Below are 14,570 nucleotides of genomic sequence, written 5' to 3' on the forward strand. Positions count from 1 at the left end.
CTGATCTGTGAGTCATGACCATCAGTCCCCTAGTCTAGTCTGCTTGGTAACATGTGATACGAGAATAGACATACTGCATCTATACATTAAAACCTGTTATTGCTGAAAGTATCCACAAGCAGGACGCACATTTGGATGGAGTGAAAGTCCCACAGTACCTTACTGCTGTACTGCTTGGAACAGTGAGGACAGCAAACTGGCGGCGTTGCTATTGTGCCCGTCAGCTGGGTGTGTGTGCTTAGCATGGGATCTGGCTCTCCTGGGCCTGCTGGACGTAGCTTTCGGATGCTCGGAGGGAGCTCAGCACCTGGGTGGTTTTTCAGGATGTGGGCTTTGCGTTTGCTGGCGCTCTTGTAAACCTGTGAGATGAAGACTTGGACCGTGAATAAATAACGCTTTGCTGAAAGCAGGCATCTATCTCCAACCACACAATATGCAATCCTCTGTAATAAACATTCTCAGCAGCTGAGTGCTGTATCAGATGCATGGTTTTCTTATATGCATACAACTCACATATGCAGGTTTTGATTGTTATCCGTGTTACAGAGCTATAAAGCCCAGGGATGGAAAACCTGTGGAGGCTCTCCAGATGTTGCTGGACTACAACTCCCACCATTCCTGACCACTGGCCATGCTGGCTGGGGCTGATGGGAGCTGAAGTCTAGCAACATCCAAGAGCCACAGATGTCCCATCACTGAGCCTTTCGTCTGGCGTTCTGCATCACTATGCAAGATCACACATTTCTATGCCATATTAATGAATATAGAACAACTACCACATCAGCATGAAAAAGTCAGTTAGCAAGCACTTGAAATCTAGTGTTCAAGCCCTGCTTAGGGAAGTTTTTGATATTTGATATTGTATTGTGTTTTGATTTGTTGGACGCCGCCCAGAATGGCTGGGGGAACCCAGTCAGATGGGCAGCAAAAAATTATCATAATCATCATCTACCCATTTACTATTCTTTCACCATCCAGATTCTAAATACAACAGTTAAATGACATACTTGATAAATCGGTATGCACCGATGCAGACTTTAGTTCTAGGATCCTACACAATATTTACGGATACAAACTTTATGGAGTACCTTACAGAACAGAGCATAGGTCCGTGACTGGTATTCTGATCTTATTTGAATCCAATTCAGTTTTAGGAAATACTATGCTAGGTAAATATTTTCTCCTTAGTTCTCTCAGTTTTCCTGATTGTGCTGCCCTGCCTGACACTAGGTCAATCTTTCTGATTAACATGGATTGACTTTGACAAACATAGGCATTCAGTGTGAAACTATAGGTCATTCAAATCCTACAAATTTCAAGTGGAAAATGACTTGTTGCTTGTTAAGAGTGAGACCCTTCTACACCACCTAACAGCACAATACAACAAACCTCCCAATTTGTAAAGCACCTTGGACCCTTTTCTATGGAAATGTGCTATTTAGATCCCTGGAAGTAGGCTGTGAGCTCAAACCCAAATTTCTCTTCTTCAAGTGCTTTCCATTTAATTTATTAGAGTGGCAGAAATATTTTTTGGTCCTCTCCTCAACAGGAAAATAAATGAATCAGAAAAGGGGGAAATTGCAAGATCTGTTACAGATTTATACACGGAGTATGATTCCATGCCCGCACCAAGGGATAGGTGGGTTCATTTCATACCTTATCACAGTACTGACAGAAATAATCTCTGTTGGGCTTGATGATGGGCAATGTTAGCTCTGGCACCTCCTCTATTTTCATGTCTGGATGTCTCTTTGATAAATGATTCACCTAAGATGAAAAAGCAGCGGAATAAAAAATATGTTACAGCAAACAGCTGGCTCATGTGGCCGTGAGGAACAGGAACGCCTGTGCTTCAAGCCACTGAAATGTTGAGAACAAGTGTGGCCAGAGGGTCAGACTAGATCAAGGAGTCCAAGGTTCAAAACCCCACTCGGGTCATGAAGCTCACTGTGTGACTTAGGCCAAGCACCTCCCAGCTTAATCTACTGTTATAAACATAAAATGTGTGTGTGTAGAACAATGCACACCACTGTTAAGCTTTCTGGAGGGAAGGCAGAGCAACAATGACATGAATAAATACATTTGGCTCAGTGCTGCAGACCTATTCAGAAGTGCTAGATCAGTGTTTCCCAAACTTGGGTCTTCAGCTGTTTTCGGACAATCCCCATCATTCCTGACTACCTAGGGATGATGGGAGTTGTAGTCCAAAAACAGCTGAAGACCCAAGTTTGGGAACTACTGTGCCAGATCTATCTGTTGTTTAAGATGGTTAACATTCATTTGCAGATAATATCCGCAATGAAACCAAGCTATCAAGCAGCCATTTAATAGACCTATTTCTACATCAGCAGGTTATGGAAAGGCAAACAAAATGGCACTAGAAGATATGTGCTATGGTGAATGATCATGTTTTATTTTTTGCAGTCTTAAAATTGTAAAACTGGAAGTCCCTGGTTTAAATCTCACCTCCCTCACGAGAAAGCCTGAAGCCAAGCAGCCCTCTCTCATCTTCAGTCTCCCTCCTGACCTGATTTCCAAGGCTCTTGTAAAGATCATTGTGATTATGCATGTGAATCACTGTTAACGCCTTGGAAGGAACTGTATAAAAGCTAAGTGTTATTATCACTAGTATGGGGACTGGAAAATGCTGAAAGCCTAGTCTGATTTACTAAAGTGCCTAAGAAAGATGTCATGTGCTGCAGGGCCAACTCACACCACCAAACAGGAGCATTGTGAATAGAACTTGAGTGAATTAGTATGCTTAGCACATGCCCAAGCAGCTGTGTGGTTTTCCCCCCAACATGTGCTCAGCTTGTAACTCATCCTGCACTGTGCTACTGCAAAGCATCTGAAAGCAAGTGGGTGCTGGCACAGTAAGTCGTACGAGCTGAGCTGTCAGGTGGGTGCCTGCTGATGCAGCCATAGATCTGCTTCAGGCACCTACCAGAGCCACACAAGCCAGATTCACACTGCTCCAGCTTGTCCACACAGGTGTAATGTAATGTCCACACGCTGCTCAGCCATATCAAATCCACTGAGTTAGGGAAACACAAGTTCCCTGGCAGCATTTCCAAATAATTCCAAACTGGCTAATAAGCTAAACACGTGCTGGCAAAAGTTACAGGGCCATAGAACAGTATCGGCCTGTCCAGAGAGGGCAAACACTTCCTGGACTTGTGGCAGCTGCTATATTTTTCTCTGCAAACTGGGGGGGCTCATATCACTCACTTGCTGCTACTACTAATAGTAGCTTTACAGACCACTGCATGCTGAATTTGCTACCTGGTATTTGTGCAAAGAGGTCCAAGATTTGACAACCACTCTGATGAATGGGGAGAGTGTAGCACCTGAATCTGGGAGACCAGATCCTACTCAGCTGAATGGGTAAGTCTTTGAGCAGCCACCCACCGTTTCACAGGATAACATAGCATAGAATCACACATGCTAAACTGAGAGTACTTCCAGACGGTTGCTATTTTCAGCAAATTTAGGTTGCTCAATGAAAGGTGATCTGGTGCTATAGCGCAACAAAGCCATTTCCCCAAAAGATCAGACTTTTCGTGATAAGGGAAGTGGCAGGAAAATGCATTGGAAAGCATGGAATAAAAGCACTTGCTTGGGCACATCATCTAAGCGCCACACAAACAAATCAGAATGAATGCTTGTTAAATAGCTGGAGTTGCCTAAGGTCCTGGAAAACAAATCGAGATGGTTGCTCTGAGTGCCCTGAGTTCCTTGGAGGATAGGAATGTGATAAATGATATGGACAAGACTGAAGAACTGAAAGAACAAAAGAACTTTCTCTGACGGTACAACGGTGAGGAGTGAGTTGTCTCTGCACCATTGTGTTCCCTGCTCTAAATTTGCATGTGTATCTTAAGAAATAACACAAGCTCACAGAGAAGGTTTCTTGCCTAGTGAAACCAATTCCCAATAGGCAGAGATTGACTGGCTAAGACAGGCTTCCTCAAACTTGGCCCTCCAGATGTTTTTGGCCTACAACTCCCATGACCCCTAGCTAGCAGGACCAGTGGTCAGGGATGATGGGAATTGTAGCCTCAAAACATCTGGAAGGCCAAGTTTGAGGACGCCTGATCTAGTCCATCCCTCTACAATGCAGGAACATGCAGCTGTCCCATACAAGGTTCAAACCTGCAACCATGCTCTAACCCAGTGGTTTTAAACCAGTGTGCCGTGGCACCTTGGGGTGCCTTGAATGCTGGTCAGGGGTGCCGTGGGCAACACTGGCCTCTGTCTCTCTTTCCTTCTCTCCCTCCGCTGATGCCCTTTCACATCTCTGCCTTCCCAAGGCTTGTGCAGCTGTTTGTTGCAGCAGCCCTGGCTACAAACTCCACAGGCAAATGGTGCCTCTGGGGCTGGCCAGGGGGTGCTGGTTGCCAGGAGCTGAGGCTGCCTCGGATTAAGCAAGCAAGTGGACAAGAAAGCCCAGCCAGCCAGTCCACCAGCCCTTGCTGTTGGGAATGGACATACAAATCCCAGGCCCCCGTGGGGAAGTGGGGAGGCACCTCTCTTTGACGCAGGGGGTGCAGCTCAAGAGACCAGGGGTGGAAGCAGCGGATGCCCAGAGGACTCCCAAGGAGAGGGGAGAGGAGAGGAGGCTGAGGGAACACTCCCCAAGGTGTGAGAGGCTGCCAGCTCTGCAGGGAAGGGGTGACATAACTGGGCTCCTGAGCCCCACAGGGGTGGCTGCAAAAAGAATGTAGTTGGCCAAGGGAACCGTGGACTCAAAAAGGTTGAAAACCTCTGCTCTAATCCACTGAGCTATCCCTGCAGCCCTTCCAGCATCCTCACACTAACCAGCATGCCTCGCCTCCGGAACCCCATCATGCACAGGCGGCACTTGAACATGAAGCTCTCGTAGTCTGTGGAGGCTATCCGGGGCTTGAATGTTTTGGAGCGGCTAATTCGGTCGGCTTTCTTTGCTTCTCTTTCCGGATTGTGCATTCTCTGCATGTGCTCCCGAAGTTTGTCCTTTCTCTGAGAGGTGAGGGGTGGAAAGGGAAAATCACAATAATCAGATGGGGGAAATACTTACGCTTCCGAGTTACCTACACATTGCTGAAAGACGACAGAATGTTGGGCAAATCACAGGGTCAAAAAATGAGGTCAGCAAAGCAGAGAAAGCACTTTGGCACTTGAGGGAAGGTTTTCTAATGCAGAAAATGGAAAACCTTTCCGGGAGTCATTGAAGTTGCTTGTTAACAACACTGCTCACAATGAAAGAGAAAGAATTCTTCACCACTGTGGTCCTACCAGCATTGAGGCCCATTACAATAGGTCAACCTGACACATCATGTACATAAAATTAATATTTTTCTTCCATGTTACTTGTGTGGCTGAGCACTAGTAAGTTCAAACTGAGATTCTTACTGTTATTACACAGCTCTATCAAGGTATCCCCTTCATGGATCATTGCCTTGTCGTGGTGAAGGGGCTTCAATAACTCCAAGAAGCTATGAGTTATGCCGTGCAGGGCCACCCAGACGGACAGGTCATAGCCAAGAGTTTAGACTAAATGTCATGCACCTGGAAAAGGAACTGGCCATCCGCTTCCAGTATTTTGCCAAGAAAACTCCATGGACATAAAAAAGGAGAAGCTTTGAGAAGAAAGTGAGAGTTTCCAAGGCATGCTCTGGTTCATGGGGTCACAGAGAGTTGAATACAACTAAGATGACTACACAAATCAAGGTATAGGGTGCTTTGCAGAGTGCCACAAGCTGAAAAGACACATTCCACACCCAAGGAATTTACAATTTAATGTTGATAACAAATGGACACATTCCAAATTTCAGTTCACTGCCAGCAGGCCTAATTTCACACCAGAAAATCTCATCCTGGGTTGTAAATAGCCACTTACCCAGTCACTTGTGGCATTTAAGAAAAACCTCCAGGTTACCGGGCAGAAAAGATTTACAAAACTTGGTTCTTTTTCTTCCCTAGCAAAGTCACGCGATGGCACGAGAGCATGTAAAAAATTTGTGTGGTATAGTGATTGCTACAGATTTGTTTGGAAGGCTGGTCTGATCTCGTAAGCAGAAATTGTAACAGAAATATTACGTGGACTTGTGTACTATGCTGGAATAGAAAGGAAGGCATTTGTGACTCATTAGTTTGCAATATATTTCTAAGGTGACTTTTCATGAGCAGCCACTTGCTCACAAGTTGCTGAGGTAAAGCACTACCCACATGCTTGCATATGTGCACATTGCAAAAAAATGTCCACAGTGTGGGTTGGTGTGTGCCAAATTCAGCATGACTCTGTGTGCTGGCAGATTATGTCCGTGTGTGAAAAATCAGTTCTGGCGAGGAGAGAGAGAAAGCTGTCACTCTGTCCCTGCCTGTAACAGCACATGCCAAACCTGTTGACCACATTACCTTGAACTGCTTGCCACACGTAGAGCACAGGAAGTCTTTGCGGTCCGAGTGCCGCAGCATGTGGAGTCGCAACTTGTCAGGGCGGCAGAAAGCCTTGTCGCATTCGGTGCACTGGTAAATCTTTTCTGAATGGAAGCTGCGTACATGTTTCTTCACCTGCGAGAGATTATCAGTGGGGAAAACCAAAACGTTATCCCTCAAACAGACAGCAAATGGACCAACAGGCAATTCCACTTAGTGGCACTAGTGGGAGACTCTACTGCTGTTATTGCTCAAGTTTCTTCCTTTGCTAAGTATCCATCTGCACACAGTACTGTAAAAGAAACCTTGAACCATTCAAGAAAACACAACGCTAATTGATTTCTTTGCAATCCAGTTCTAAAGAATTCTAAGCATCCAAGAGACAAAGAAGGACAACTGTGAAGAGCTCTTTGGCCTTTTCTGGCAAAACACTATATCTTTAAGTGGCAGGGTAGGGGTTGCTCACAGCACCCACAGGGAAGGGAAAGGAGCAATGTGAAACCTGTTTATTTGAGAACAATGTGACCTTGCTCAGAATAGTTTTTGACAGCATCCAAAGTGGTGTGTCTACTACTGTAAGCAGAACACTGTCCAAAAAAAGGAAAGCATTTTACCAAACCAGCATCTTGGAATTATAATAATTAACAGAACAGGAATACCCAAATATGGTCCCCAGATGAACTTTATCTAGCTGCCAGTCGCCCCACCACATTTTAATCAAGATGTGTGTGTAAAAAAAGTGCTCAAACTTTCATTTATTATGAAAACAAGTGAGACACTGTGTACTTCATGCAACTACGTACTAGGCTGCAACATATTCTTTGCACATTGTTGGAAAGGCACAGAGCAAATCAAATCCCCGAGGGGCTCTTTTCGGAAGCATAATTGCTCCTCAATCCCATCCCCAGTGATGACCTCATACCATCTCAATGCACAAGTTCTCTTCCTATTAAGTCCTGTCTGCTAGGTGATGCCATTTTTAAAAACAGTTAAGTCTGCAGGCATGACCTGTTTTATTTTAAATTTAGTACCGTGGTTAGTGATTTTAGGTGGTTTATGATTATTATAAGTAGTTGTAATAGTATATAACTTGTTCATCTGTTAGTGGCATGGATTATTCTATATCCAGTTAATCTGGGCCAATGATGAGCATGAAAAATGCTGGCTGTGGATAGCTGCATTACTGGCCAAAAGACCGAGTTTTGAAGCTTTGGGGAAATGATCCTCCATCGCACTTTCATCAGTAATTATTGGGATTGATGACACTGCATGACTGAGTTGTCTTTTTAAAAAGATACAATGATTAGGGAACTATAATCGGATCCAGAGATCTATCAAGAGTTTATGATTCAGAGAATGGACAAAACGAGTGATGAGCTATTTGAGAGAAATGGGAAGTAGAAAGAATATTTATTTTGTATGATGACAGAAGTAATTGTGTCTGTGATCTTTGGTCACTGAAATAAAATAATTTGAATGTGTTCATTTGTTCCCCTTCCTGTCACTTGCAAGAGGTCTTGATCTGAACGGCTGGCCATGATGGCTGATGTCATGGACTGGCTGGATGCAGAGGAGTGGGGGGGAGGCACCAGCTGGAACCCCCTGGGGAAGCAGGCTCAGAGCCAGGGGACTGGTGGTAGGGTGACGATGAGTAGTGAGAGGGAGAAGAGGGAGCAGACTGGGAGGAGGTGTCGGAAGCTGAAGAGGCAACAGGGTTTAGTGAGCAGGAAGAGGTTTTGGCAGAGAGAGCAGTCCAGAATCAGAGGCAGGAGCAGAAGCTGGAGAGGAAGGGGGCCAAGAGGCAGAGAAGAGGCAGGCTGGTGAGGAAGCCAGGCTGTCTCCCCCTCCTGCTGCGACCAGCTCCTCTCCCCCCTGGTCTCCCAGAACTCACAGAGAAATGAAGCGGGTGGAGCAATGAGAGGCAAGACAGTGAAGCCTTAGACTGCTGGGGAAGGAACTGGGGAGCAGTGGGAAGGTGAGAACCTTCAGTCCTTGCAGCTCTTTCACTGGGGCAAGACCTACTGGGAAGAGTTGCTGTGACCACTGTTTTGTCAAGTGCTTTATTGTCTTATTGCTGCCCAACGCCTGAGTCCAGTTCCTCACTGATAGCTGTCCTCTGCCTCCACAGTTGGGAGGAAGCAATGCTTTGGAATACCAGTTTGCTGGAAACCACAGAAGGAGAGAGTGCTCTTGTGCTCAAATCCTGCTCGCGAGTTTCCCACAGGCATCTGAGCCAGACTAGAGGAGCCGTTGGCCTGATCCAGGAGAGCTCTTCTTATGTTCTTAACTACATACACAAATCAAGAGTGGCATTCATTCATTTTGAGTACTTTCCAGAATCAAGAAATGGCTTACCTGTGTACTCTCCTCTTACTTTGTTTGCCAGACAATGGCCCAGACATTGGAAATATGCCTGAGATACCATATATACTCCAGAGCCTTGGGCTGTGGGGAACAGAGGCTGACCTTGCCTTCGCCAGTGCACATTCTGCCCCAGGAAACTTCCCTGCCCCTCCCCCTGGACGCTCAGGTGCAAGATTATCACATTCATCCAGGGTCCTCTCAAGTGAATGCAATAAGCAAACAACTACATAACAGGGCTGTGATTGAGAATTGTATCCAGCTCTGTTCAGCGTTTGGGGGGTAGAGAAGTCTCCCCCACACCTGTCTCCCCCCAAAAAGTACTAAGTGGTACCAAGAAAGAATCCTGCCTTTGTTTCATCCGAGTCGCAACAGGATCTCTGATAAAACATCCAGTGAAACCTCAACATCTGAGCACTAAAGATAAAACAGATCCTACTTTTTTCCCCAGCGCTAATGACACCACAGAGGGATTTTGTTACTTTATCTTTTCAAAGCAAGCACTTAGGGAGTTGAAAAGTAATAGCCACTTCACAGATAAAACATATTTAATTATGCACACAAAACTGCACGGAATGGGGTAGTAAAAAATTCTAAAACAGAAACAAGAAATAAAGCGGCTCGGATCATATATTTACAGCGCTGTAGCACCATAAACATTCCCACAGCAAACCAGTAACATGTGGAGGATGTGTAGGCATGTCTTGAAAATTAGCTGATGGTTAACCAGTTTCTTGGGCCAAAAGAGTCTGAAGATGCTGGCTGTTTTGAATCCAAGGCTCTCTCTAGATTCAATACCAAAGAAGCGGTTGCCTCGTTGTGGGGGAGGCTGGCTTAGACTAGCCACCAGTTGGGTGGGGAGCAGATTCCTGGTCCTTGGATCCATGGGCCTCCAAAGAGGAACCTCTTCCTTCAATGATGGCACAACAACAGGAGCTGAAGGCTCAGCCTTCAACACAGCTGAAGCCAGACCTGTCTTGGAATATGTCTTAAACCTTTTTAAGATCTTAGACTGGACCCTGTTAGAAGGGCCTTCTCCAACAATGAGGCTCAGTTTCTTCTGTGCCCACCTTGTAAACATCTGACAGCAATGGAAAGTGTCTACTTGTGACAACCAGCATGGTGTAATGGTTAGAGTATCAGACTATGGACCTGGAAGACCAGGGTTCGAAACCCCCCTTGGCCACGAAGCTCACTGAATGACCTTGGGCCAGTCACTCTCTCCAGGATCAAATTTTAATTTGCAAGATGGAGTGAAGGGCACAGTTTGTCTGTTTTTGAAGCTATTTTGTTTCTAAAGGGCTACTGTAATGAAGAATAAAATAAAAGTATCAGAATCAGAGAACTGCAGAGGTGGAAGGGAGCCCAAAGGCCATCCAGTCCAACTCCCTGCGGTACAGGAATTAAAGACTTCCTTTCCAGTAACAAAGAATAGCTTCTGTCTGTTAAATTGTGTTTTCGCATTTTTGTAAATATCCCTAAATGCATTCAATTTATTATTCAATTAATTGCTATGAAGGCAGATGATTAATCAGTTAAAATGTTGTAACTGGTTTCTAGCCATTGTTTTAATTAGTAAGTCAAGCTGCCAAACCCTAGCACTGAAAGCAGAGTAAACTCTCAAAATGCATTTCATAAATGACTGTGTGCACATTTTTTCCTACACAGAAATTACTGTGCAAAGGAAAGGTCTCAATTAATCTTGCAGCTTGGGACTCCTTACGAACTCTCAGTTGTGAGAAAACAAAACAACAAAGAGGCTCAGCTAAGAACAAAGCTGGCAAAAGCTTTAGAAGTCAGTGCTTTTGATTCACCTACTACTCACCTGGATAAAATCTGGAAAGCGCTTTTTACAGGTAGGGCAGGTGAAACAACCATCGTTAACGTGGATCGCCACGTGATCTTTCAACAGATCCAAGCGGTCAAAGGACTCGGGGCAGAAAATGCAAGAATAGGTCTTCTGGTCCAAGTGGAACTTCATGTGACTCTCCAGGGCACTGGTATTAATGAAGCCTTTGTTGCAGATGTCACAGGTCAGAGGACAATTTCCTTCCCGCCCGTGGAACCGTAAGTGCTGATCTAACTTTTCCTTATCACGGAACGCCTTCCCACAGTGCAAGCATTTGAAGGGACGGAATGACTTTCGGATGAACAAGTGCTGGAGAGCTGCGTTCTGAAAAGATACATTAAAAAACAAAACAAGCCGTGTCAACTAGCTAAGATTCTAGCTAGCTGTGTTTCCATAAAAAGCACCTAGGACCTATCTGCAGTCTGCACACGGAGAAGCAGAAAGAGAGGTAAATGGATTTGCCTAAGGACACAACGGTGAGTCGGCAGCAGAGCCTAGGAAGACACAGGGCTTTAGTGCTTGAATTATGACTTCCCATCATTTGCACCAAGACACATTTTGACAGATTCCTGCCCTGATCTAGCAGTTTGTGGCACCACACATAGATCACTGGGTTGCTGCCCAAAGCGACTCTCCTGTGTCAGGTTCCCCCTCCTATTTCTGTTAAGGAAACACATGACAGGGTATCGTCATGTTAAGCGTTTCCTCCTCACCTAGCAAACTCCCTGCTTGCAAGCAATAATGTGAAACTGGGTAAGGGAAACCCCAGATGCGTGAAGACATCATATCAGAGGAACACTTTATGCCAGGTCAGATTAATTTGTCCATCTAGCCCAACAGTTTCTGCTCTGACTGGCAGTGACACTCGAGGATCTCAATCAAAAGAAAGAAAGAGAACCCCCCTGGTGTTTGAAATGCAATTTATTCCAGGCCCTTTGCATTATGGAAGAAATCCTTCCATGGCGGAAAAACAAATGGCAGTAATTCTCAGCAAATGCATGGTGACTCCTGTTCCCTGTGAGCTGCCAGGGACTGAATCTGTGACCTTCTATGAGCATTGCTACCACTTGAGCTATAGTCTCCTTAACTACAGATTAACAGGAGGGGAGGCTCTCCAACCAGCACAAGTTGGCCTAGCACAGGGATGGGGAAACTGTGGCTCTTCTGATACTTCTGAGTTCCCATCAGCCCTAGTCCACATGGCTAATAATAAAATAATAATAAAAATTATTTATACTCTGCCCTTCCCGGTTTAAAAACCGGGCTCAGGGCGGCTAACAGCAAATATAAAGCATTGATTAAAATGTGACTTAAAAACAGCATAAAACAGCATAAAATACAACATAAAATGCAGCATTAATATCAATAAAATTCAAAAATCCAGGGGTCATTTTTTTTGGGTGGGGGGGAAACCCCAGTCAGTAGACATCAAATGATCACCAGGGGTAACTGGCCAAGTTGGTCCTACTAGGGCCAGCAAGGAGACCAGGGAAGAATTTAAATGTGGGGTCCCAGAAAGGGTTTCTTCATAGAAAAGGAAAAGGAAAAGGGAATAGAGGATCAGGCTAATTCAAATTGAAGGCCAGGCAGAATAGCTCTGTCTTACAGGCCCTGCGGAAGGAGATCAAGTCCTGCAGGGCCCTAGTCTCGTGGGACAGAGCATTCCACCAGGTTGGAGCCGTCACTGAAAAAGCCCTGGCCCTGGTGGAGGATAGTCTGGCTTCCTTAGGGCCCAGGACCTTTCAGCTATTATTATTCATGGACCTTAGGGACCTCTGCGGGACATACCAGGAGAGGCAGTCCCATAAGTACGAGGGTACTAGTGATCACAGCTGGTAGGAGTTGTAGGACAACGATATCTGGAGACCCAAAGCCACCCCACCCCAAGCTTGACAGCTTCTGGTCCAAGAATTGCAAGAGGCAAGCAGGCTACTCATCCTTTTTGCCAGGCAACGAAAGCAATGCTTCAGCTAACTGTTACAAAGGTTTCAAAAGACTCCAGCTGAATCTAACAAAGGATCCTGTTGAGAATTAAATGCATGCCTCCCCCACAGTGCTTTTCTTTTTCAGGGGGTTCTCAAGGATACGCAGTACCGGAACCTCTTTTTTGTTGTTAAAAAGTGTGGCACTTATTGTAACAACTTAATGGTGAGTACTGGTACCTATTTTTCTAGGGGGGAAAGCACTGGTCTCCCAGATTATTCAAAATCTGAGGCATCCAATAGATTAGGCACTAGAGCTCCAGCTCCTTAGATGCTAACTTGAATGCTCTGGGACTGCTTCTTTCCTTCTCAATGTTTTGTATAGCTGAGCAAAAAGAAAAATTCAGTTTTCATTCTGTTAATTAGACGTACATTAGAAAACCCATCATTTTCTTTTAAGTATGACTCATGATCTCTGGAAACCAAATGAATCTTAACAATGATGGTGTGAGGCAAAATATTAACCACAAACAAAACATTACTTATTCAGACTTGGGAAAACACAGGCTAATCAAACTTAGTCACAGAGAACAAAATGTGTTTAGTAGTAGAGAAACTAACGATAATTGGCTGTCATTAATACATGTGACAAAAACTCATTTAAGTAATTATGGAGTTTTTTGTCTGTAGCTTTCTCCTTTCTTGGAGCCATTTTGTCCCTTTTCTTTCTCTTTAAATACAATTACAAATACATGCTATACTTAATCTGTATGCAGGTTGTAACATCTACTCTTCATTATAGCAATAAAGGGACATTTTACTGTACCAAGCCTGGAATCACAATTAAAAAAGGGCAAAAGGTAAAATTAATGCCTCCAGTATAATATTCAGGGTTGATTAGGGTCACTAAACTCAAGGGGAATTTTTGCATGAACTTAATGGGATATAGATTGAACTGAGCCACAATAGTCTTCTTCCCACCCTGTGTGTAATTTTGAGGGTACATGCATGATTTCACATCACAAATGAGTTAATCTAGAACAACTAACCTCTACTTTATCTATGCTCACAAACAACACTGCAGATTTGGACTTAACTATTTATCCACACTGGGGAGAAATGCATCTTGTTTTCTGCTAGTGCAAGATCTTAATTATGCACTCTTCAGTAAAGATAGATGTAACATTAGGATAGTCAACGTTAATTCTTCTAAAGTCTTTCGGTTACCATGGCTCCTATTCGGTCTCAAAACTGAAACAACCAACCAAAAGGTAAATTGGAACCTTGCTGCTAAGGTGTTAGCTTTGTTGCTGCAATAAAAGCCTCAGTGCTCTTTTAATAAAATAATATTCAGATGTTTGCTACATGGTGGAAAACAGAAATGCACTCCATCCACTGCAAAAGGTTGTGGGTTTGTTTTTTTTAGATGGAAGAAGAAAACAAGTCACTTTCTATACCACAGGGCAATTCTGTGTGGGCAAGCACACAACCTTGCAAGTTTTTTGTTTGTTTAATTGAGAGGCACATGTGTCTGTCTTTTGCATTCCAAAGATTATCAGAATAATTTCAAGAATGGTTGACTTTTCTGAGATGCAGGAAGCGAGAGGGAGAGAAGGGTATTTGTGATGTCATGGGTGCTAACCAATAGGCACCCACCACAATTAGCATTTGTTTCCCTAAAACAAAGTAAATGACTTCCACTTGATTCAACCTTCCCTATACCCAAAACGTGTAGAACCACTTCATTATTCCTTCACAGCTCAGCCTAGGACAAAAAATAATAATAAAGCATGTGTGTTTGAAGGGCAGTGAAGATGCTATCACACCACCTCTGTTGCTCTTCAAATGCTATGTGTACCTTCACTCTTAGTATCCACTTACGTTCATTTTAAATAGCACTAAAAAAAAATCCAACACACACTTATGTCCTTCTAGATTAACCCATTGCAACAGAGTCATCTCTCTTAATCTCTGCTTTGGCTTCAGTGGGAACAGTTCACAGCTGGCTTTGCAGCCTTGCT

General features: G+C 44.3%; 1 protein-coding gene across 6 annotated transcripts in view; it reads right to left on the reverse strand.

Annotated features, from left to right (window-relative positions):
- Window positions 1-14,570, reverse strand: part of PRDM10 (PR/SET domain 10) — a 74,075-nt gene that overhangs the window by 9,465 nt on the left and 50,040 nt on the right. For all 6 annotated transcript variants that reach the window (XM_028708541.2, XM_028708539.2, XM_028708542.2 and 3 more), the window contains 5 exons: window positions 10,604-10,951; window positions 6,397-6,552; window positions 4,819-4,998; window positions 1,657-1,767; window positions 159-359 (listed from right to left, as the gene is read on the reverse strand). In XM_028708541.2, coding sequence (XP_028564374.2) covers window positions 159-359; window positions 1,657-1,767; window positions 4,819-4,998; window positions 6,397-6,552; window positions 10,604-10,951 — 996 coding nt within the window. The remainder of the gene's footprint in view (window positions 1-158; window positions 360-1,656; window positions 1,768-4,818; window positions 4,999-6,396; window positions 6,553-10,603; window positions 10,952-14,570) is intronic.

Source organism: Podarcis muralis, chromosome 15, assembly GCF_964188315.1.
Source record: "Podarcis muralis chromosome 15, rPodMur119.hap1.1, whole genome shotgun sequence".
NCBI classification, from domain to species: Eukaryota; Metazoa; Chordata; class Lepidosauria; order Squamata; family Lacertidae; genus Podarcis; species Podarcis muralis.